This window comes from Pyrus communis, chromosome 8 (genome assembly GCF_963583255.1).
Source record: "Pyrus communis chromosome 8, drPyrComm1.1, whole genome shotgun sequence".
Lineage (NCBI taxonomy): Eukaryota > Viridiplantae > Streptophyta > Magnoliopsida > Rosales > Rosaceae > Pyrus > Pyrus communis.
The window spans coordinates 24452433-24474589 of NC_084810.1; the positions used below are offsets into that span (position 1 = coordinate 24452433).

A 22157-nucleotide genomic window follows, 5' to 3' on the forward strand; every position below is an offset into this window, starting at 1 on the left:
TATTTTATAAGAAATGTTAAGAAGACTCTTTTAGATGTATGATTATCCGTGTACTCATGGACTCAACTTCATGTTTTTTGCACAATATTTTATTGGGTAATGTTAGGGATAACAAATTTTTAAACAAAAATTATTATTTAAACCAAATAATGTGGTTATTGATGATTGAATTATTAATTAAGTATCGATTGAAACGTGCTTATTTTCTATTGGGGACACATCTGTTGGTTTACAAATTTACTTTAAATTTTATGTCTCCCTAACATTATCCTATTTTATAATATTTGCATGAAAATAACAGTGATGTGTGAGGTGGCAGATAGTCCATCGAGAGTCTCGCTTTCAGATAGTCTCTTTTTCAATATTAAAAAGTAAAATAGAATAGTGACCAACATATGAGGAGGTGTATGACGAACATATAACATAGTTTATGGTGGTGAGTAAAAATACACTTATTTTATTATAAAATTATTATTTTTTGTCTCATTTTTCTAATAGAGACGAAACTCACTTGATGATACAAATGTGATCAGCGTAATATTACTTTCTTCTTTTTTTTTATATATTATCCATAGACAGTTTCACGGATTACAATCACATGTTAAATATAAAGGAATAGGAGCCCACAGAAATAAGAACGATTACAACGAGGTGGCTTCTCTCATAAATACTGTGGGAGCAGCAAAACTAATTAGGTTTGTCTCACATCGTGACATGCCATGTGAGCCTGAATACAAGTTTGGCTTCTAGTGATGGCATCTGCAGTGGTTTATGTGAGTTTGATTTATGTATATGTAGGAATTAAAATATAACACAATTTTTACACCATTGTCGGTTTGAGCGAGTTAAGTTCTATCTATTAATTGTGAGATTCATCTAATTCCATTTTTGTATTGGTTATTTTCGTTTCTCTCTATCAGACTCAATTCATAGGACCGACATATGTGAAATTGGAATCAAACTCAATTCCTTATCCTAATATAGTGGAAGACGTAATGTGCTTGATGTGATTCGCATTCAACCTCATAGAGACAGATGCTAGTGAGCACATGAGCTATTGATGTGGCTGAGAGCTCTCACACTACTTATTTATAGATGTGCTTATAAGTAAGTTGTGCAAAAATGGGTCGTTGACCTTTAGGGTTTGCAAATTGACGATAAAATCAAATTCAATAAATCAAGTGGACTGATTGGTTGTCTGCTTGTAGGTTGGGTGTTGAAAATCAAAGAAGGGCAATCACTTATTCTCGTGACCAAACAGTCTTCAAACCAAAGAGTCAAGTGAGAAAATGGGAGACCTTGATTCTTCTATAGCTTGATCATCAAGGGCCACAAATTCCTTATCCTAATGTGGAAGACGTAATGTGCTTCATGTGATTCACATTTCAACCTCATAGAGACAGATTCTAGTGAGCACATGAGCTATTGATGTGGCTGAGAGCTCTCATGCTACTTACTTATGGATGTACTCATAGGTAAGTAGTGCAAAAATAGATTGTTGGCCTCTAGGGGTTGCAAACCGACGATAAAATCAAATTCAATAAATCAAGTGGACTGATTGGTTGTCGGCTTGTAGGTTGGGTGATGAAAATCAAAGAAGGACAATTACTTATTCTCGTGACCAAACAGTCTTAAAACCAAAGAGTCAAGTGAGAAAATGGGAGACCTTGATTCTCCTGTAACTTCATACTCCAGGGCCACAAGTACCTAGTAATGGCCTTTAAGGGTAATATCACCTCAAAAGTCGTACAATGAGGTGGCTCCCTTTGGAGTCAAAATCCAAATTTGGTTCCAAATACTAGAAGAGGAGAAAGAAACCTAATTCAAATGTGGGTTGAGTCCGGCCCAAAATCATAAGAGGACCCAAACGACGCTGTTATTCTGGCCCAGAAATATGGACTGAAATCTAAGCCCGCAATGACCCAAAAGGGCCCACAACCCACAGAGGCCCATGCTAGCGAGAGTGAAAACATTTTCGTGGTATGATCCTTTCGATTGAGAAAGATTGGCCGAACACGCACCTCTCGTTTTTCATATACTCACTCACTCCACCAACAGTCGTCGACGTCGTCGCCGTAAAATCAAACACTCTCTCCGATTTCCGAGAAAACTCTCCGCAAAACAATGTCGTACGTGCCTCCGCACCTGAGGTCGAGCTCACGAACCACCACAACCACCACAACCACCACCACCACCACCACCGCCAAACCCTCGTCCCGAACCCTAGACGATCAGAGCAAGCTCTCCTCCTCAAACTCTCACATCAACAACGATAAGTCGTCCGGTGCTGCTTCCTTCTCCAGCTTCTCGCACTCCAATGCCTCCTCCCGCTGGAGCTCCGGCGCTCTCTCCCAGGCCAGCAGAGCTCGCCCTGACTCCGTCGTCCCTCAGTGGAAGCCCTCCGACCGCGTCCTTGGCATGAAGCCTGAAATGGTTCGACGCTCATCCAGTTATTTCCTTGCATTTTCTGAATTTTTTGCAATTTGCATTTGCTTAGGGTTCTTGCTACAGCTAATTTCACAATGTCAGTCAAATTTCTGTTTGTTGACTTTATCAGTCTGTTTATATCGCCATCATTAACTGAAATTTACGGAATTACATGCCTGTAGATTGAAGAGGTTTGTTTGCGGCTTAATTTGGATGTTTCTGTTAGTCCCGACTCTGCTTCTGCTCCGGCACCGATTGAGTCTTTCACAGATATGGTGAGTCGTCTTTGTGTTTTATCAATCAGATTTTTGACTTCTATTTTTGAATTAGCCTAGTTTGTATATCCATATGGATTAACGGACGTGTCGTTCCTCTACTCTCAGTGTTTGCACCCTAGCATCATGAAGGATATCGACAATCATGGATACACTACACCAACATCCATTCAGGCTCAAGCTATGCCAGTTGCCCTCAGTGGGAGGGACCTATTAGGCTGTGCTGAAACTGGCAGTGGGAAAACTGCTGCATTTGCCATTCCCATGATACAGGTCCGTGGTCCCGTTATTTAGTATTCTTATGTAGTCTGGACTATATGTGCATGCTAAGTAGTTTTTGGTTTAAGGCATGTTTTAATTGTCATTTTCGATGTACAGCATTGCTTGGCTCAACCTCCTGTTCAGCGTGGTGATGGACCACTAGCTCTGGTATTGGCTCCGACTAGAGAGCTTGCCCAACAAATTGAAAAAGAGGTGATCTAAGCTGCAAAAGATCACAATGAATTTATCAGTATATGATTGTTAGTCTGGAATTTATTTCTAAGTGCTAAGTTATATTGTGGTTTTGCAGGTCAAAGCTTTTAGTGCATCTCTCGAGTCCTTCAGAACTGCAATTGTGGTCGGTGGAACCAACATTTCTGAGCAGGTAATTGATTTGGGGGAATAACTGTACATTTTATTTCAATAATTGTTCTTGATCTTGTAGGTGTTGTGACTCTGGAAATTCGTTAGTGCTTGTCGTTCTCTGTTAGTTTTGATAATGCCTAGGTGTGGGCTAGGGTTTGAATCAATGCTTCTAGTGTTATAGATTCTTAGGAACGTATGTTTCTCCCTAATGCCCCCCCTCCGCCCTCCTCCCCTCTGACCTGTGGTATGAAAAGAAAACACTTAACCTCATACCTCCCTTGATTTCTCATGCAGTAAGACTGAGACATGCCTTTAGTGCAATGTTTTTTTCAATTTTATGTCATTTTACGGAATATATATCTTATTAGTCTTTGCTAATACTTGTTTTGTTGTGTATTTCTACTGGATGGATTGACAGAGGTCTGAGCTACGAGCAGGAGTTGATGTAGTGGTTGCCACTCCTGGAAGATTTATAGATCATTTACAACAAAGGAACACTTCTCTCACTAGAATTTCTTTTGTTGTTCTAGATGAAGCTGATAGAATGCTTGACATGGGATTTGAACCGCAGATAAGAGAGGTATATTGTCTCAACTTTTGACGTGAATGTGCCTTTTACTTTCTATTTCTTTTTCCTTAAAAATGGAACAACTATCTGATTCCCTGTTTAATTCTGAAATGATATGTCACATATTTTGATGCCATTTTAGGTGATGCGGAACCTTTCTGAAAAGCATCAAACTTTGCTGTTCAGTGCAACTATGCCTGAAGAGATAGAAGAATTAGCTCAGGTAAGGTTTCCACTTGATTACTTTCTTGTACGAGCTTTTGTGAACATTATCATAGTTAATGTAATGAAGTAATTCTATTCATAGTTTGTGTAACTAAATAAGGGAAAGGCGTCACTGTGGTTCTTTCATAGAATCAACCTTCTCATTTTACAATCTTATGTTTCTATGGCTTATTTTTCTTGTATGTTGGGTCTGAGAACCTTCTCACTTTCCTGTGACATATAAGCCATTAGCTCTTGTTTTAGTGGTAACATAATGTTATTTTCTTGCTCTGCAACAGGCAGATTGGTATACAGACCTATTTATCGCTTTGCTTACCAGATGGACATATTACTAACTAGACAATCTTGATTGTATGAATAGAAACTAATGCATTATACCTTTAGTGCAACGTAGTTTTACACCAAGTTTGAAATGAATTTGTAGTTTGTTATTTTCTAATATACCAAAACTGGTATTGGAATACCTTTAAGATCATTATGCTAGCTTGCTCTCTGGTTTAGTTAAGACTTTCATGCTCAATTTCAGTGAAAACTTATTCTAGCTTTTATTGTCTTCAGGAATACTTAACTAAACCTGTGCAAGTGAAGGTAGGAAAAGTGAGTAGCCCTACAGCAAACGTAACTCAGACTTTGGAGAAGGTTCCTGAGAGTGAGAAGGTTGGTTCACCCAGAATAAGCAATATTGGCTTCTCTGCATTTTTTTTTAAATTCCGCAGTCTGATATTATCTTTTCTTTTTCTTTCCTTTGGGGTGGGGATGAGGTTTCTAGGAATTTAGTGCTAGACCTATGGTGTGGAGAGTTGTTCTATGTATATTTGCCACTCCCTGCGTATTTCTGTGCTTGATGATGATCTTATCATCTTTGGCTAGCATATTTCACAGATCTTTTACTGGGACAGTTCTTGGCCTCGTTTTAACTTGACAATTGTGCTTTGTCTGTATAGACTGATCGGCTTTTGGCTTTGCTCGTAGAGGAGGCATCTCGGGTTGAAGGAACTGGCCATCCCTTTCCCTTAACTATTGTATTTGTTGAAAGGAAGGTACATTATGCTTTATACTCTATTGTTACTTGATTATGACTAGCATCATTTCAAGCTTATAATTAATGGTGATGGGTATAAATAATTGATGGACAAGTTCCTGCATTGCTTGCATGTCTTCCAAACCTCTATATTGTGACGGCAAACTCATTTATGATTTGGTTTAAAGGTCATTATCGTGAAATTTGTATTAGTGAAAAGTTTGTGCAAATTCAATTTGAAGTATTTCCTGTTCTTTGTGCAAGATGCTATGCCTTGCTTGCTAGACGGAAAAATTAATAATCTGGTGTGACTTAATGTTCTCTCGTTACTAACTCTTTTTGTGAGGCTCTGCATTTTACATTTGTATGGCTCATTCATGAAATTTGACATTGAATTTGGGTGTGCATGTAGACGAGATGTGACGAAGTTGCTGAAGCTTTGGTAGCACAAGGGTTGCATGCAGTTGCTCTTCACGGTGGTCGTACTCAAACTGAACGAGAGGCTGCTCTACGTGATTTTAGAAAAGGCACTACCAGTATTTTGGTACATGCACTGCCTTGTGGTCTATTAATTTCACATTTTCTTTATATCTGTTCATCTTTGTCTGATTCTGCTTGAATATAAGGCAGCTTTAACATCACCAATTATCAAGTGTCTGATTGAGACCATGTGTGTAGGTCGCCACTGATGTTGCATCTCGCGGTTTGGATGTCTCAGGAGTTGCACATGTTATCAATTTGGATCTTCCAAAGGTATAGCTGGTTGCGATGGAAGGCCTGCCTCTTGGTTCATTTATATCTGGAATCCACTAACCCAACTTAGAAGCTTATCTGAAAATTGGCTATAATTTAGGCAGCTCTTATCAGAGTTTCATTTCCGCCATTGTCCTTAACAAATAGGTGGTGACCTTTGGTATATGAATAGCGTCAACTTGTGATCATAAGTCTGTTTGCTATCATGTGATAGCATCTCAATAGCCTGGTCTTTTCAGTTGCTATTAAATTTGTTGTGAAATAGCAAACCTGAAGCTTCAGTTATGGCTACCTCAATATAGAGCATGGAAGATTATGTGCACCGGATTGGAAGAACAGGAAGAGCAGGATCAATGGGACAATCTACTTCCTTTTACACTGATCGTGACATGGTACCTTGCTCTCCACCTTTTCTTATTGCTTCTTCTCACTATTTCTCTTCCATTAGCAGAATATAACTCTTCATTCTCGATTATTGATGGCACACTGTAGTTCCTCGTGGCAAATATAAAGAAAGCAATATCAGATGCTGGATCTGGGAATGCTGTGGCTTTTGCAACTGGGAAGGTACTAATTCTGTGATATGCTATCAACAGACATTGCTTTTGCATCGTTCTAGTGCACAGAATTTCTTTCTCATTTATAAATAATCTGGGTAGAAAGAAAAGAAAATTTTTGTTTCATGTGTTTATAAGCTTGGCAATTTTTGCTATTGACTATCAGACTGCAAGAAGGAAAGAGAAAGAAGCAGCAGCTGCTCAAAAGCAAGCTAGGGTTGCCTTATCCAATAGCTCAACAGCGGGACCAGCATCAGTAAACATTGAGGATAAGTATCGGTTCATGTTTGCTGATTCGAACAATAAAAAAGAAGGTGCAGCAGATAGTGCTTGGGACGATTGATGAAGTCTACCTTCAGTGGGTTTTTAAATACAAGCAAAGATTCACTCGTGGGGCTTCAAGATTGACGTTGGTAAGTAGTTTGTGTGGAAGCTAGAATAGAAGTGCCCGGACTCTCTCCCCCCTCCCTCGTTCCCTCGGTCTTCCCTCTTTGCCCATCCATACCTCATGGCCTCTGTCAGCTGTAAACGTGCCTGTGCTGCTTTATGCATGCTTGTCTTGCAACCTCGGTAAAGTGATAGAGGCGTGTTGCTTCTGACTTGAGGCTTGGACTACAAAGGTGCTGAACACGATTAGTTCCTTGTGCGTTGTCCGCGTTTCAGGTCTGTCGTTTACATTGTTAGTGTACCCAGAATCTGTACTAAGGATGAATGATTTAACGGATTTAGAGACTGTAAGGTTGGCTCATAGGTCTTCCGTTGTATATCTTAAAAATGAAGTTTTCTTGAGATGTTTGTATTGGAATGCAATATTTGAATTGATTATGGCTTCACTAGAGGCATATACAATCTCACGGTTTCGGTCCCATACACGAAAATATGGGTTTAAGAATCGTTTCACTAACACATGAAATCAGAAGACCGCGAGTTTCTCCTTAAAATTTGTAATTAAATACCTCAAAGTTAGAAATCAGATTAACCAAGGGGCTAGTTTATTCGATTTCCCTTTCTTTGGTTTGGTATTGCTGTGCTTTGAAAAAAAACTGCTTCAGCTGTGATGTGAGAATAAGCTTATTTTTTATGCTTCATGATTTCAGCTGTTTTTCACCTAAAACTGTGAAAATAAACTGTTTTTAAGTGTTTACCAAACACTTTTTAGCTCAGTTTTTTTTTATATTCACTTTTTATAAAAACACCTCAGTAGCAAATCGGTACTTACTTTCCCTAATTCTAAGTTCTCCGATTGCTTACTCATCTCATTTCTTCCAAATAAACATGCCGGAAAAGAAATCTCATCGTCATTGATTAACAAGTTAAGAAATAGTAGTTAACTCAATAGTTAGATTGATTGAGAGGCCAATATATAATATTTAGTAACTTTAGGGGTTCTTTTGTCAATTTAAAAAATACTTGGATGGGACGTGTAATTAGACTATTTTATAAATATTGTCTGCGACTTCAAACGCAGCGGCCTGTTCAAAGTCGCTTTTCTTTGCTGCGCGTCATCGTTGCTCCTCTGTTTGCGTTTGTTGTGAATTCAGATCCAAAAAATGGCAGGTGGACTCGCAGCACGTTTCTCGAAGCTCTCGATTCCCCAATCCTCCGATGTAAAGGCCGCCGCCATGTGGGGCGTCGCCGCCGGCACCGGCGCTCTTTGGTTCGTCCAGGTCTAACCCCTCTCTCTCTCTCTCTCTCGCTTCCCACTTCACTTCCTCTCATCCCCAATTTATTTATTTATCAAAAATCGCATATTTATTTATTCTTTTTCCCAGTAAATCCGTAGATTGAGCAACAGATTAGAAAACTTCAGAAACATTATGATTCTAATGGTTTTTCTTTTTATTTATTTTAATTTGCAAAAAATTAACAGCCGTTTGATTGGATAAAGAAGACATTTTTCGAGAAGCCTGCTGAGACTGAAGGCCAATAAATTTCACGATGTTGCTGGATCTGGATCCGTCGTAACGCAATTTTCATCGTCGTTTTCAAGTTTCAATGAGCCAACCAATCAGAGGAGAGATTCTAATTTCCCATCTGTTTCAATAATTTGCTTGTTTTAGAATTTCCAAGGGACTATTTTTTTTTTAATTGAATATTCTCTTTAAGATTTGGTTGTGGTTTTTGCTATCTCTTGCATATGAGTTTCCAATTTTTGACGTCATATTATTCTACATTCTGCATATTGTTTAATTGAGCTAGAATATAGTGAAACATAGAAAATCGAGCGCAGTAGCATTTCACGATTCATATAACCGATCTCATTTAGTGAGCTAAAATTTGGTGGTGGTGGATGTTATAATCGTTTGGGACAGTTTATATACGAAGCACTTATCCTAAATGTTTTTGCTAAAAGTGCTTTTCTTGTGACATGTCGAAATTCTTACAAAAACTTCTAAGTGCTTAGTGAAAAAAGCACTTGGTGATGCTCATTGAAGAACAGCTTTTAAGACCCAAAAGTTCTTTTGAGTTTTTTTTTTTTCTAGGCATAATCAAAGGTACGCTTTTAGTCATTTTAGAAATAATCTTAAACAAGCATGACTAACGTCTTGTATGCATAGCTAAATAAGACGCTGAGGTTAAAACAAATTTTATCATAATATTAGTGCTAGAAATCCTAAGGTTAATTTTTTTTTCGTTTTATGGTGAGTTTCGCGTGTTGAGCTAGTAGAAAATCGAGAGCGACCAACATGAGCATAAATTCTTGGTTGGGGTTGCCTGTGCCTCTCCTAACGGGTTTGCATGCGAGTCCATAGAGTTTCACTCGTTTTGAGCACGCCACTATGTGGCAGCCGTTTCCAATACTTTCTCCTACGTGAAAGGTAGTTGGATGTCGCACTCTTTATCTAAGAATTTCTCTTGCGTACGAGAAAAAAAAAAATGTAAGAGAATTGACTTGATAACAACTTACCACATAGTCTTCCTCATGGGGTCTTCCGAAGGTTTTGGGTCTAAGAACCATGTCAGACGTTTATAAGAATTAATGAAGGATTATTGTCAACAACAAGCGCCTGTAGCTCAGTGGATAGAGCGTCTGTTTCCTAAGCAGAAAGTCGAAGGTTCGACCCCTTCCTGGCGCGAATCTTATTTCCTTTTCTTTTCTATTTTTTTTGAGGTCAATTTGCAAAGTGTTAGCTAAAGAAATTCAACAGTTCAAAATTTAATTTAATTAGCTAAATATTAAATCTTGTTTTTGACAATATATTAAGATCACTCGGTAATTTTTTCTGTTGATAAAACATTTGGTTGGCGTATACGCTCATAAAAAAGGTCATTTGCATTACACGTAATGAAATTAATAAAATTGAGAAAGATATGACACATATTGAAAGCCTAGGAGGCACAAAACCAAATAAAAAGTTCGGAGGGTAAAATGATAAGATCCAAAAGTCCATAGGCCTTTTTTTCCCTAAATTTTAAATAGCAAATGAATATGCAGTCATGTGTCTCAAGTTTGCACACTTTCAATTGTGCCAATTTCAACCCCAAAACCAAACACCAAACACCAAACCAGAATTATCACGCAAATTTCTGCCCTCTCCACCATTTTTCAGGGCAAATTAGTGACTCAAATGGGTCCTTAAGACAGGACCCCTCTGCATCTATATGTATACTACACTACACAAACCTCACATTCATTCAACCATGAGAGAGCATGATCACTCGGCTGGCCATTTCCAAGCCGATACAAAAAAAGGCACTCAAAAAATTATGTATTATACAAACGATGACAGCATGTTTTGTGTTTAGCTTAAGTTGCCAAAACTGGAACTCTCTTGTTTCCCATGCACGCCTGTCTAAGCCTATGGTATCCGTTCCTGTAATGTTCGAGCGAGAAGCATAGCTGCCTTATAGCTTCTCTTTTTTCTTCTGCTCCTTCCATGATCACAACTCTTTGCCTCTGAATCTCCTCTTCGAGTTCCTTTGCTCTTTCTGTCAGCTCCTCCACCTGTTTACGCTCCCCTTCAGCCCCGTTGAGCAGTTCTTGATGTTCCGTCTGCATATGCTGCAAGGTCTTGTTTATCTCATTGATCTGATCGTCTCTTGAACTCACCTCTGCCTGTAGCGTTGTGGCTTTGGTGCTGAGCTCATATCTTTCTGTTTTCATTGCATCAAGGGCCTTGTTTAAATTCTCCATTTGGTTGCTTCTCTCAAGGATGTCTGCGTTCAACTGTGCGATCTCGCCATTCAGTCTCTCCTCCATTTCTGCTTTTCCAGACTTCATCTGTCTGATTTCGTCTTCCAACAACCGAGCACGAGATTCCCAGTCTTTAATTTGCTCCTCTAAACGTGTCCGTTCTAATTGCAATCGAGATATTTCAGCCTTAACCTGTGCTTTCTCGGGGAAAATCTTCTCCTCGGCATCAGACACTGCTATTTTCAAATCCATGACTTCATTGTCCCTGTCTGTTAAACTATTTTTCAACCTTGAAATTCGTTCCTGCAGTTTGGACACCTCTCGTTTCTCTGTGTTGAACTTTGTTTTCCACGAAGAAATATCCTTGTTAGCGGATACAAGTTGACCCTGCAACCGTCGGATTTCCTCAGAGGCTTTATTACTCTCAAGTTGCTGTCTCAAACTTGCAATCTCTTTTTCTGAATGTTGAAGTCTATCTTTTGTGGCTCTAAGCTCTTTCATCAATGCCTCAATCTTGCTACCTGGGTCTTGAACTTCTCCCGACCCACCAACCCTTTTATGAATCTCTGACAATTCATTTATCTCCCTGTCTAGCTCACCCTCATGTATCTTGGCCTCTTTCGGTTTTGATAATTCAAGTGCAAGCTTAAGACCATTATTATGTTGCGGAGACTCTGGTTCAAGTGCAAGCTTAAGACCATTATTATGTTGTGCAGACTCTGGTTCAAGTGCAACCTTAATACCATTATTATGCTGCGGAGACTCGTACCTTTTGAGCTTGATGTTCAACCTGGCAATCTCTTCTTCCGATTCCCGCAATTTTTCATTTGTGGTTGTCAGCTCCTGCTCATATTCTGCAATTTTTGCAGGAAATTCATCGGAATGATCAGGTTTTGTACCCGTGAATGAACTGTCTACACTTTCTTCCTGCAGCATCCGGAGCTTCTCCTTCACTTCACGAAGCTCAATTTCCATTTCAATTATCTTTCTCGTCTGCCCATGATCAAGACCATTTGACAAGGGAGTTGAATAATTGTTGACTGAAGAATCATCAGATTCTGGCTCGGAATCGGTTAATGAAGATGATTCGTCTCCCTCTTTCTGGTAATTATCTGAGCCGTTTCCACCAGGGCCAAGGAAGAAATCAAAGCCAGCAGCACGAGGGCCAGATTTCCGACGACCTAGTCTTCCAGGTTGGACATCAGGAGATGGCAATGCAGATGGGAGTTCTGAACCAATGTCAGAAAGGCATGAACTCTGGGATTGGAGATCTGAGGGTGCATTCTTCCGCAATTCTCCTGTCACATGATCATAACGTTCGGCCAGGGACCGGTACAAGCGATAAAACTCTTCAACATGAGCAATCAATTCAGGCCTCTTTTGATAATACATTTCTGCCTTTTTTGCAAATGTATCCCCATCCTCTTCAACCAGCTTCAACATCCGTTTGATGCTCCGATCCATCTCTGAGGAGAAAGATCGTTTGGTCATTTTCATGAGAGGCATTTTGGTGAAAAATCGATTATAGCAATCACCACTTTAGAACTTTGACAAAAAAAATCGACTCTTTAGATATTTAAACATGCATAATTTGGAAAACCAACTTCCTCCACTGGTTTGGGTAGTTGGGGTTGAATAACCCCTATACCATTAGACCAGGAGAAGTAACACTAAAATTATACAACCGTAGTCCGATTTACCCATTTTAACCTTGCCTTCATTTAGAATGTGCAACAAGAAATCTTTGATAACGTATAAGAAGAAGAAAGCATTAGCTCAAAATAGTAAAACGAATCTGACTTAACCTAGAATTCCTCGTAAATAAGTCAAAACCAAATATAATACCGATGCTCGAATTTAGCTAGGTCAAGCTGAATGAAATTTTATAAACGGATCACTATTTTTTAAATTTAACCTAGGAGTAATATCTTTCATTTTCTATGAGAAACTAGATATGAAGCATAATACTGAGGAAATTCATCATTAGACATCTCTTTCCTATGCCTTTGTGGCATTGCATGTGACATCTTAAAAATAAATAAATACACTTACAAAGTTACAAATTAGACCAAAAGAGGTGTTTGTTGCTCACCCTCGAGATTATCTGCAAGCCACTTAGAGTTCTTGGGACCGATGTGACTATCCCACCACCACGAATGAGACTTTCTTGATTCTAATCTCTTCATAGTCTTATTGGACTCAACCTGAAATATAAAAAACAAGATATCTTATGCCTGATCCGTGAAAGACCATCTGCTATTTAGACGCTTGACTCTACGATGCAAATGTTTCATTCAACACTAAACCTTCGTGATGCTAACAATTTGTGCTCTGATCTAGGTTTTGCATATATCATATTAGTTAAAAGTCACCAAAATGACATTCACCGCTAATAGTAAGCTTTCCTACTGCAATTTTAACATATTCATTTTTATTGGCATGTACCACTATCCCACCAACCATGTTTAAGTTGACAACACTCTTTCTATCCATAACATAATGCTGCAGCAGGGCTGATCTGTCATTCCGACTTAGTTTGACACGATCAAATTTAACTCAAATTCATCTGGACAATGTGATCATGGCATACGCATATGAATCGTTCAGTTCTCTAACTACAACAACATATCAGAAACTGCAGAATTAGCAAAGCTGGTGTTTGCTGGAATTCTGAATTTCAGTTCTTACCAAGGAGTTGGCCATTTGCTAATGTTGTTGAAACTTCGAGTTGATACTTTCGCTACAATAACCTGTGTCCCAAGCCCACATACAAATTAGTTCACAACATCAGTATTTACATCTAATGTCAAAAAATCGAATCAGAAGTTACACACTTCACCTAAATTGACAGAAGGAGCTCTCATACTAGGATAATAGTATAGATAAATTACCATAGATGTCTTTTTTCTTACTCAAAGATATTCTAAACCGCTCTAATCTATGGGAAGGGGAATTCGAACTTGAGTTGGTAAAGGTAGGCAAATGTCTGGAGAAAGGTAACGTTCCACTGTAAAACCAATTGGCTATACGTAGGAGAGTAACCCAACCTCTTGTAAGCCCTTGCAAGGTTTCTCTTTTCACTAACGTAAGACTCTTTTACCTTTACATCTGACAATGTCAACTGGCCTACTCATGTATGCTATTGTAGATGTCATTTACACACTTCATGAAAACAATGCCAGCAAAAGCTGGACTCCAAAGAGGGCAAAAACAAGCCAAGTTCAGTTGGGCCTACAGAACTGGAAAGTGGGCCGACACACTGTTTTATGGGTCCATAAGCTGTCCTAATAAAACAAGAAAAGGAATAAAGTAAAAGAAAAGAAAAAATCTGAATCTATAGGGGTTTGGTGGGGAATGAAAAGGAAAAAAAGAAATAAATAAAAAATCTGAATCTGAATCCGCGGGAAAGGAATGCATATGTCGGAAACAAAGACAGTCCAGGCTCTAGCTAATTGCCCCACATCCCTCACCTTCCATTCCAACAGGGGTAAATTTGGTAGATGGAGAGTTAATAATTACTCAATTATATATTATATATAAATATCTTAATTTACCACCAAAGAAACAAGAAATTATAAATAAAAGATAAAAATTCAGCAATTATTATTGATCCTGAACTTGTAATCCAAATCAGAAGTGGCTGGAAATTGTATAGTTTGATTGTGAGTATACATGCATGTATAAGAACTTCAAGAAACCCGAGAAATTGTAGACTTCAAGAAACCCGAGAACTTGTAAATTCTGATTTAAACTAACTGCATGTATAAGAACTTCAAGAAACCCGAGAAATTGTAAATTCTGATTTAAGCTAACAAGCTAATAAAACCAGCAGAATCACATAAAGCAGCCATCTTTATGACTAAAATCAAATACCGAGATGGAAAATTCATTAAAGTTCTCACCTTTGAGCTTTGTTCTTGCAGACTGAAGAGAACAGATCCCAGTGCTTGAAGGAAGAGAGAGAGAGAGAGAGAGAGAGAGAGAGAGAGGAGAGTGTTTGGGAAATGTGAAAATTTGGGTTTGAGGCTCCACTCCGCAAAAGTTTCAAATGGGAAAGAGAGACAACTTTTTTGTTCCCTTTTGATCTTGTTTGCTTCTTCTCCCAGCTCTCTCAAATGGAGCTGAGATTAGGAAAAGTTGTATGGAAAATAGAATGATTCAACAAAGTCAAAATCACTTATTTTTTTATTTGAATATTTTGGTATTTTTGGACAAGAAAATCAAATAAACAATTATGGTGTCCAATCACTTTGTCAATTGACAAAGTTCGAAGAGGCAAGGCACTAACATGTGACACGTGACCCTTCTCAACGTCCTGCATCGTTGCCCTATATCTGCCGTCCGTTTCAAATTTTACATTTTTTTTAAGGATATTCCTATTGACACTTTTTTATTTTTTCTTGTTGCACATTCTTTAATTATAGACTTCAGATTGAATAAATAAGAAAGAATAAATAACAAGATTAACAGCAAGTGTGTGACAAAATTAAGAAAAAATATGTGAAAAGTAAAATAAAGTATGTGGATAGGATCCATTCTTTTTAATTCTTTTGGTCAATAGTTTCAATTTTTGTTTTATTTTGGCTGGTTATTATTTTCTAGTTGACATAGAATTATCAAAATTATATATGCCTCCTATCTTTATTGAATTCTTCCACTTGACCTCACCGCCCAAAATTTTGATTTCTTCCAAATTTACATCAAGAATTAAGTTTTTGGTCCAATTGATGTGGACTCATTTTCCATCCCCATCTTTACTCAAGGCATCGTGGGATTAATAATCTGCATAATAATTTAATGTCGAATTTGTTCTTCACTAGAGTCAAATTTAATGTGGTTCAAATTTGTTTTTGGAGAAAATTAAACCTAAAACCTTTCACTTACAAGTGCAGAAGTATATCACTAAACTGTAGTACTAAATCACATAAAATATCACATTTTTGTGTCATATTTGAGCACCACATGATATCCTTAGCATTACTCTATCCTCATCGATTAAATGTAGCATGCAAAGGGGAAAAAGGATAAGCTTTGCTTGAGCCATCAGATTTTGTTTCTATTGGAAATCAGGAAAAAAAAAAAAAAGAAAAGAGACATGATATGATCACTGACCAAACAATGGACAACAATTGTGTTAAGAAACATTATCCATAAGTCAGTCTAACTCTCAATTATAGGAATTTTTGTTCCATAGCTACCTACGTAACACAACCCACTTGGTCTTCTGGTTCCTGCTTAAGTTAATCACATGCAAAATGATTTATGAGATTGTCATAATTTATTACTTTGGTTTTTAAGATTTAAAATCGATAAGAGCTGTCTCTGAGTTTGTCACCTTCATTTTAATCATTTTGTGAAAAATCTCCGTTAAATTGAAGAAATTACCAGTTCAAGGAGATGGGTTGATTTGACAAAAATACCCTCAATTAAACGGAAATTATTCAAGAAATAACCAAAATGATTGACGGTGAATAATTTTGGAGATCATTTATATCGATTTTAAATCGTAGAAATCAAAGTGAGAAGTTATACCCATTTCAAAAACTACTTTGACTAAAAAGTTTGAAAGAAAATAAAAAGATCAGATATTTTTACATGCACAAAGCATTGAAACTTGAAAGAGATAAGGCCAGAGGGAAGCAAAAACAAAATTTGAAGCTAATATGTCAGGAGGAAGATCAATGGTAGAGAAGGAGAGGACAAAGAGTGGAATAATACTAAACTACCCTCATCATCACCATCATCATCATCATCACTTGGTTCTAATCCATGGCACAGGGCATGGAGCTTGGTGCTGATACAAGATCCGGTGTCTAATGGAAGCTTCAGGCCACAAACTCACATGTCTTGACCTCAAAGGTGCTGGTATTCATCAACCATCCTCACTTTCCAAGACTATAACCAGCCTCTCACTGATTTCTTGTCCGGGAAATGAAATGGTGCGTATTGTGTATGCATGAGTTTTGCTAGAGACAACTGTTACTCACTTGAGTCGGCTGTTAATGAGAGCGAGTCACACCGTTAAACCCACGCTCATCAACCACTAAAAGTTGACACGACAAAAGATAAGCAATATAATGTTTGATGGTCTCACACGGCTAAGACTGTTCTCTTATTTTTCTGTTATTTTAAGGCAAACAAAAACACAATATAGCAAGCTAATGTATTCATATTCCATTTCGAATCATCATCTCTGTAATTTATATGGATTCATAAAAGATTTTATATCGTTTGTAAAAACGATGCATTCATATATTTTAATATTCTTTGGCATTGAATTATGTTTCAGGACTCAACTTCAGCTTCAATGCTGCTGAGGCCAGCACCTGTTATGTCGTTGAAAGAAGCTCGATTCGAAGGAAAAGAGGACTGCTGAACGTGTGCCGAGAGTATACATCAAGAACATGGATGACCATGCATGTTCTAAAGCCTGAGCTGGAAGATGCCATGATCAAGAGATGGCCACCGTCCCAAGTCTTTGTTCTCCATAGCGATCATAGCCCCTTTTACTCCACCCCCATTTTGCTCTTTGGTTTGTTGGTTAAAGCATTGGCTTCCATCAAATGTGCTTAAAATTTTGAATTGCAAGTTCTCGCTTAATTTTTTTCACATTTGTTAAACCACTGGCCTTAATCAAATGAGGAAGTTCATGAACTTTCAATTAGAATGAGACAATTGAAAGAGACATGGATTGGATAGTATTTGTAATCTTAGGGATTGATGAAAACAAAAACAAAAAATTTCAAGTTTGTTGGAGAATACAAGAATCCATGGAAAATGGAAAATGGATAAAATAAAATACAATATATAACGAATGATTTCACTTCTAATTACATTGATGCCTTTTGTTATAAAACTTCCACCTTATTTGTGTTGTACGTGCAATTTGGGATATAATATTAGTGTGATTAGTAGTGAGACACTAATCTTTCCTTCTGAAATCTTGACAAAATACATGAACACGAATTAAAAGGAGAATATTATCCATCCTTCTAAGCCCAACTATTAGATCACTTGTTATTATCATCTCGGACATAAAGTGCCAAAGTAGCTAGTTGTCTTATTTTGTCTTCTGAAATTTACACTCTGTTTTATTATCCTTGGTTAAATCAAACTAATCAATGTTGCTACATATATACTCAGCATATCCTGAAAGCGAAATGATCATATCACATCATTGTCTTGATCCTGTGGCCAAAACTTCATTTTTAGCTCCAATTCTAATACATAAACCGAGGGCTCGTTGATCTTATAAATGTTGCGGTAGTTCAGAAATTCTCTTAGACTCAACCCAAATAATTATTTGGAAGAAGAAGAAGAAGCACGCAGTTTGCTAAGTGATGGAGATTGGTGGGAAAATTGGGTTGGTTTGGTTTTCTCTGGGGATTTTCCTTCTATTTCAAAATGCTCAGGCCTTCAGTATGTATTAATTCTCTTCTATTTCATCGTTATTTTGCAAATGATCTGAAATATAAAATTGTGAAAAAAGAGTTATATATTTATAATTTATATTTGGAGTGTAACTAAGTAGCATGCATGCAAAACGCAAACTCTGAATTATTTGTACTGATGAAATGTTTGGTTTAATTTTCAGATAAAACAGACCCTACAGACAATGTAAATCTAAGTCCATTCTATGCTTGGAAAAGTGCTTACTATTGCATGAACAGAACAGTAAGCTCACGTACACATAGACATGCATGTATTACATCTACTAAGTTTTATTAACATGCATGTATACATATACACACACACATACGAAGTTCTATTTATTGGTTATTTGGTCAACAAAAATTTATGGTCAGTCATCCTTAAATGTGATAGCAATGGTAGAAATTTAAACAATAAAAGCACATCTACTTCTGGTGACCGTAGTTTCTGTGATCAACTAGTGACCAAGAGAGCATCTTGTGTTGTCTTCTTTGAAAAGACAGAGAGGAAAGTGAAAGAGGAGGGGGAGAGGGAAGGGGATTTGGAGGGTTGAGAACCTTATACTCTTTTCACCTAAATGAAGCAACCTAGAACATAAAATTTGACCTGTTTGGTGTGTGTTTTAATTAGGTACCTTCTCAATGTTCGGCAAAGGGGCAGCTGACATTCTCAGGAATAGTGGACGTGGCGGCAAATGAGTCCAGAGAATACTGCACCTCAGGTTGCTCAGCACACGCCTTGGAGGTTCTTAACTGTATCTACCTCTGCAAAAGGGACTTCTGGTTTCATAACAATGCCACTGTGCATGTCCTCATGACAACCATCATTGAGGGATGTGATAAAAATAATTCAGGTATTCTTTTTCTAGCCATATATCAACTTACACGATATATCAAGAAAGACAGAAACATTCTCTTACCCGAATGTGAATTTGAACCATTAATCAAATTAATGTTGTCTTAATTAAATGTGTAGTTTCGATTTATAGTTTGACAATATAGTACCGTAAAGAGAATATTATAATTGGGAACTGTTGAAAATGCAGCTATTTCGACAGCGGATTACAAAAGCGGTGGCATGAAGGTGTTCCAAAAGATGTACGTACCATTTGTTGCATCACTCTCAACCTTGGCCTTCATAGCGACGTCCAACATCATGTGAAGAGCTTTTCCTTGCATGCATGGACATGGAGACAGAGGCACGGCCATCTCAATAAGGATCAACAAACACTTAATTACTTCTGCAAATGTCTCAGAGACTTTTTTTGTTTCTACTTATTTTAATTCTTGTAATATAATCGCGATTAAAGATCAATAAACCCATAAAAGTTTACTCTGTGTGACATTCAAATTACACACACACACACACACACACACACACATATCACTTGATGAGATACAGAATAGGCAGAGAAGTTCAACATATTAGAAACATTTCACCAACCAGCTGCTTTTAGTTGAGTGTTACTTCGTTTCGAAATTCAAAGTTTAAAGCTCCTCCTCCCAATTGATATGAAAAAAAAAAAACCCAAGAAGAAAGAGAACATTTTGCTTTGAAGGTATGGTATCTGGACTTGTACTTCCAGATATATATAAATGACTTGTCCATCTCAAGAAAAGAAACCAATGAAGAGGTTATAAACACAGAAATTCTTACAACGAATAACTGAAAAATATTTGTATACAGTAATTTGTATTGATTACTGTTTAGGTTATAATTTAAGTGGTTTATTCTTTACAAGAATATTCCTTAATTTGATTCAATCTTCAACCTACAGATTTGATCCAATCTTGAATCAGGGCTGAGGTTCCTTCAAGGGAAAGATTTTTCGGTATGACCGTCACATGGGATGGTACACCACGTGTCACTATATAAATAATGGAATATGTGTGTTAAAAAAGTTAGTAACTTAAAAAATAAAATTTCTCACTACTTACATAAAAACATGTGATATACCATTCGTATTCCCATCACAATTAAAAATTTCTCCCTTCAAGGACAGTCAAGACTTAATTTTGAATGAAACTGGACCACAAGTAGTGTCACGTGGTGGATTATTTACAGCTTCAGTGGTGGACAAATCATCACAGTATGTTTGATGTGCTTGTTGATTCCCCATAAGCTTGATGAAGAACACGAATGTGATTATTTTGGTGTTTGTCTTGGTTAGAGAGATTAAATATTAGTTTAGAATTCCCGATTTGAATTCCGTAATTTATGTGATTGACTTTCTAATTTGATTTACTTTGAGCTAATGATTTAATTTAGCTCTTAATTAAATCATAATCATTGAATTAGGGAATTAAACCCTAATTGATATACTTTGACTATATTAGGGTAACTTGTCCCCTTTTGCTCTTAATTTGATTTGTTTTACGGAAGTTTCAAATGCTGACAGGTGTTACTGTTGTTAACTAATCCAGTTTTGACGAGTCACATGCCATGTGTGTAATTTGGTAAGAACTATAATGTGTGCCACTAATGTCACAACCCGTCCCGGAATTTTTAATTCCGAGGATGTGAAATTACGAAAATGCGGGACTAAGGGGCGTAAAGTTGTACCCGAAGTTCCTAAACTAATGTTAATTGGAATATTCATTAGTTTTAGGGACTTAAATTTAAGACTTAGAACTAGGTTTATATGTTATAACTTGATGATTTGGGGATTGGGTAGGAACCCCACATCCCTCAAATCTCTCCCCCATTCCCGTACCTTGTCCCTCTCTCTCTCCTCCCTCACAAATCTCTCATTCTCTCTCAGTTCTCTCTCTCTCCTTCGAACTCACACAGACCACCCACAAAACCACCCTAAAACTATACCAACGAAGGATCTAAGACCACCATCGTACTCCTGAAGACCACACGAACACGATGGTACTAATTTCAGGTGAGTTTCACTTCGGAAAACATGGATTTCAATTTTACTATGCGTGTGCACTGTTCATGCACACGTAAAACTTGATGTTTTCTGGGATTTTGAAGCTTGTAGGAAGCTTGGTGAGGTCCTAAGGAAGCTCGGAGTGCTTCGTTTGAAGGATTTGGACGTCGGGATCACGAACTGTAAGTTCGGCCGAATTTTCGTATTTTTGGAAAAGTTTAATTCCGTTGTTTTTAGGCCCTAAAACTAGTCCAACGTGGTAGATTATGATTAGGGCTTCATTTTGGTATAAATTACGTGAAAAATGGACGTAGGAACACGGAGAACGACAAGTTCAAAGTTTGGCCGGAGCTTTCGAGGGTTTTTCCGGCGAATCCAAGGCGAGTTAGGGGTCGAGGCAGGTATGGATGCGTTCGTCTCGTCAATACCTTCATTTTGATATATAATACGTCGAAAATGGTTAAGAAATGAAGAAGTTATGACAATTTGAAGTTTACCCAGAAATTCCGGCAAAACACCCACCGCCGGCGAAACCAGTCCGGCGACGCGAGGAAGAAGACGCGCGCGTGGGCAGCGCGTGAACAGGGCGCGTGGAGGCGCGTGAGAGCTCCAAATTGAGTTCTGAAAATTATCATGCGTTCGTGACGTCGTGTAGATCACCGTGGTATATTCATACACCCAAATTGAGCAACGTATGAGAAAGTTATGGACGAATGTTTGGTGTATGTGCGTTAAATAACGTCAATTTGGTTACTTTTTGTATAGGTGAAAATTATACAGAGGAAGAATGTAACCAAGCTAGGGGAGGTTCAGGGACCTATGAGACGTCGATGTGATCAGTGAGTGGGCAGTTATTTTTCAGTATATATATATATACGTATGCTTGACGTATTTTAAAAGAAATACGAATTAAATATCCTGTCATATATGCATCATATTTTAATATGTGCATTACCATAATTATGCATACTGTTGCATGGTGCTGAGGAGGCCCAGGTAAGCTACCTTTCAAATACATTTGATATACGTACGAAATACATTTGATATACGTACGAAATACATTTGGAATACGATTGAAATACTATCATCACATGCATTAGTAGTGGCATACATTTATATATGTGTATTGGTGCTGTGGACGCACAGGTAAGTGCCAGGTAAGTGGTATTCATGTTTGTATGCAGTAGTAGTTTGAGATGCTTAGAGAGCTCATAATCTGCACCCCCGGTGTTAGTGCTCCCGCCCGAGGCCAGGGCACAG

At 37.8% G+C, this 22157-nt stretch overlaps 2 protein-coding genes, 1 long non-coding RNA gene and 1 other non-coding gene across 5 annotated transcripts; 3 read left to right on the top strand and 1 right to left on the bottom strand.

Annotated features, from left to right (window-relative positions):
• The first annotated feature begins 2006 nt into the window (after positions 1-2006).
• Positions 2007-7340, top strand: LOC137742067 (DEAD-box ATP-dependent RNA helicase 20-like). Its single transcript, XM_068481813.1, has 14 exons — positions 2007-2433; positions 2610-2702; positions 2811-2975; positions 3081-3176; positions 3274-3348; positions 3748-3909; positions 4040-4120; positions 4681-4779; positions 5067-5162; positions 5556-5687; positions 5822-5896; positions 6199-6288; positions 6389-6463; positions 6620-7340. Exons 1-14 carry the CDS (start codon positions 2125-2127, stop codon positions 6794-6796), a joined length of 1725 nt encoding a protein of 574 aa, XP_068337914.1. The 5' UTR covers positions 2007-2124; the 3' UTR covers positions 6797-7340.
• A 604-nt stretch (positions 7341-7944) lies between these two features.
• LOC137743625 (uncharacterized) lies at positions 7945-8576 on the top strand. The gene is made up of 2 exons (XR_011069508.1): positions 7945-8120; positions 8324-8576. It is a non-coding gene; the product is annotated as an uncharacterized lncRNA (long non-coding RNA).
• An 881-nt stretch (positions 8577-9457) lies between these two features.
• TRNAR-CCU (transfer RNA arginine (anticodon CCU)) lies at positions 9458-9530 on the top strand. Its single transcript has one exon. It is a non-coding gene; the product is annotated as a tRNA-Arg (tRNA).
• A 616-nt stretch (positions 9531-10146) lies between these two features.
• Positions 10147-14775, bottom strand: LOC137742288 (protein NETWORKED 4A). 2 transcript variants are annotated; one of them, XM_068482116.1, is made up of 4 exons: positions 14491-14774; positions 13277-13338; positions 12681-12792; positions 10147-12054 (listed from the first exon to the last, which is right to left on the bottom strand). In XM_068482116.1, exons 2-4 carry the CDS (start codon positions 13289-13291, stop codon positions 10202-10204), a joined length of 1980 nt encoding a protein of 659 aa, XP_068338217.1. In that variant the 5' UTR covers positions 13292-13338; positions 14491-14774; the 3' UTR covers positions 10147-10201. The 2 variants fall into 2 exon arrangements, with proteins under 2 accessions (XP_068338217.1, XP_068338218.1); XM_068482117.1 differs by lacking the exon at positions 13277-13338 and having other exon boundaries at positions 14491-14775.
• Positions 14776-22157: the final 7382 nt, after the last annotated feature.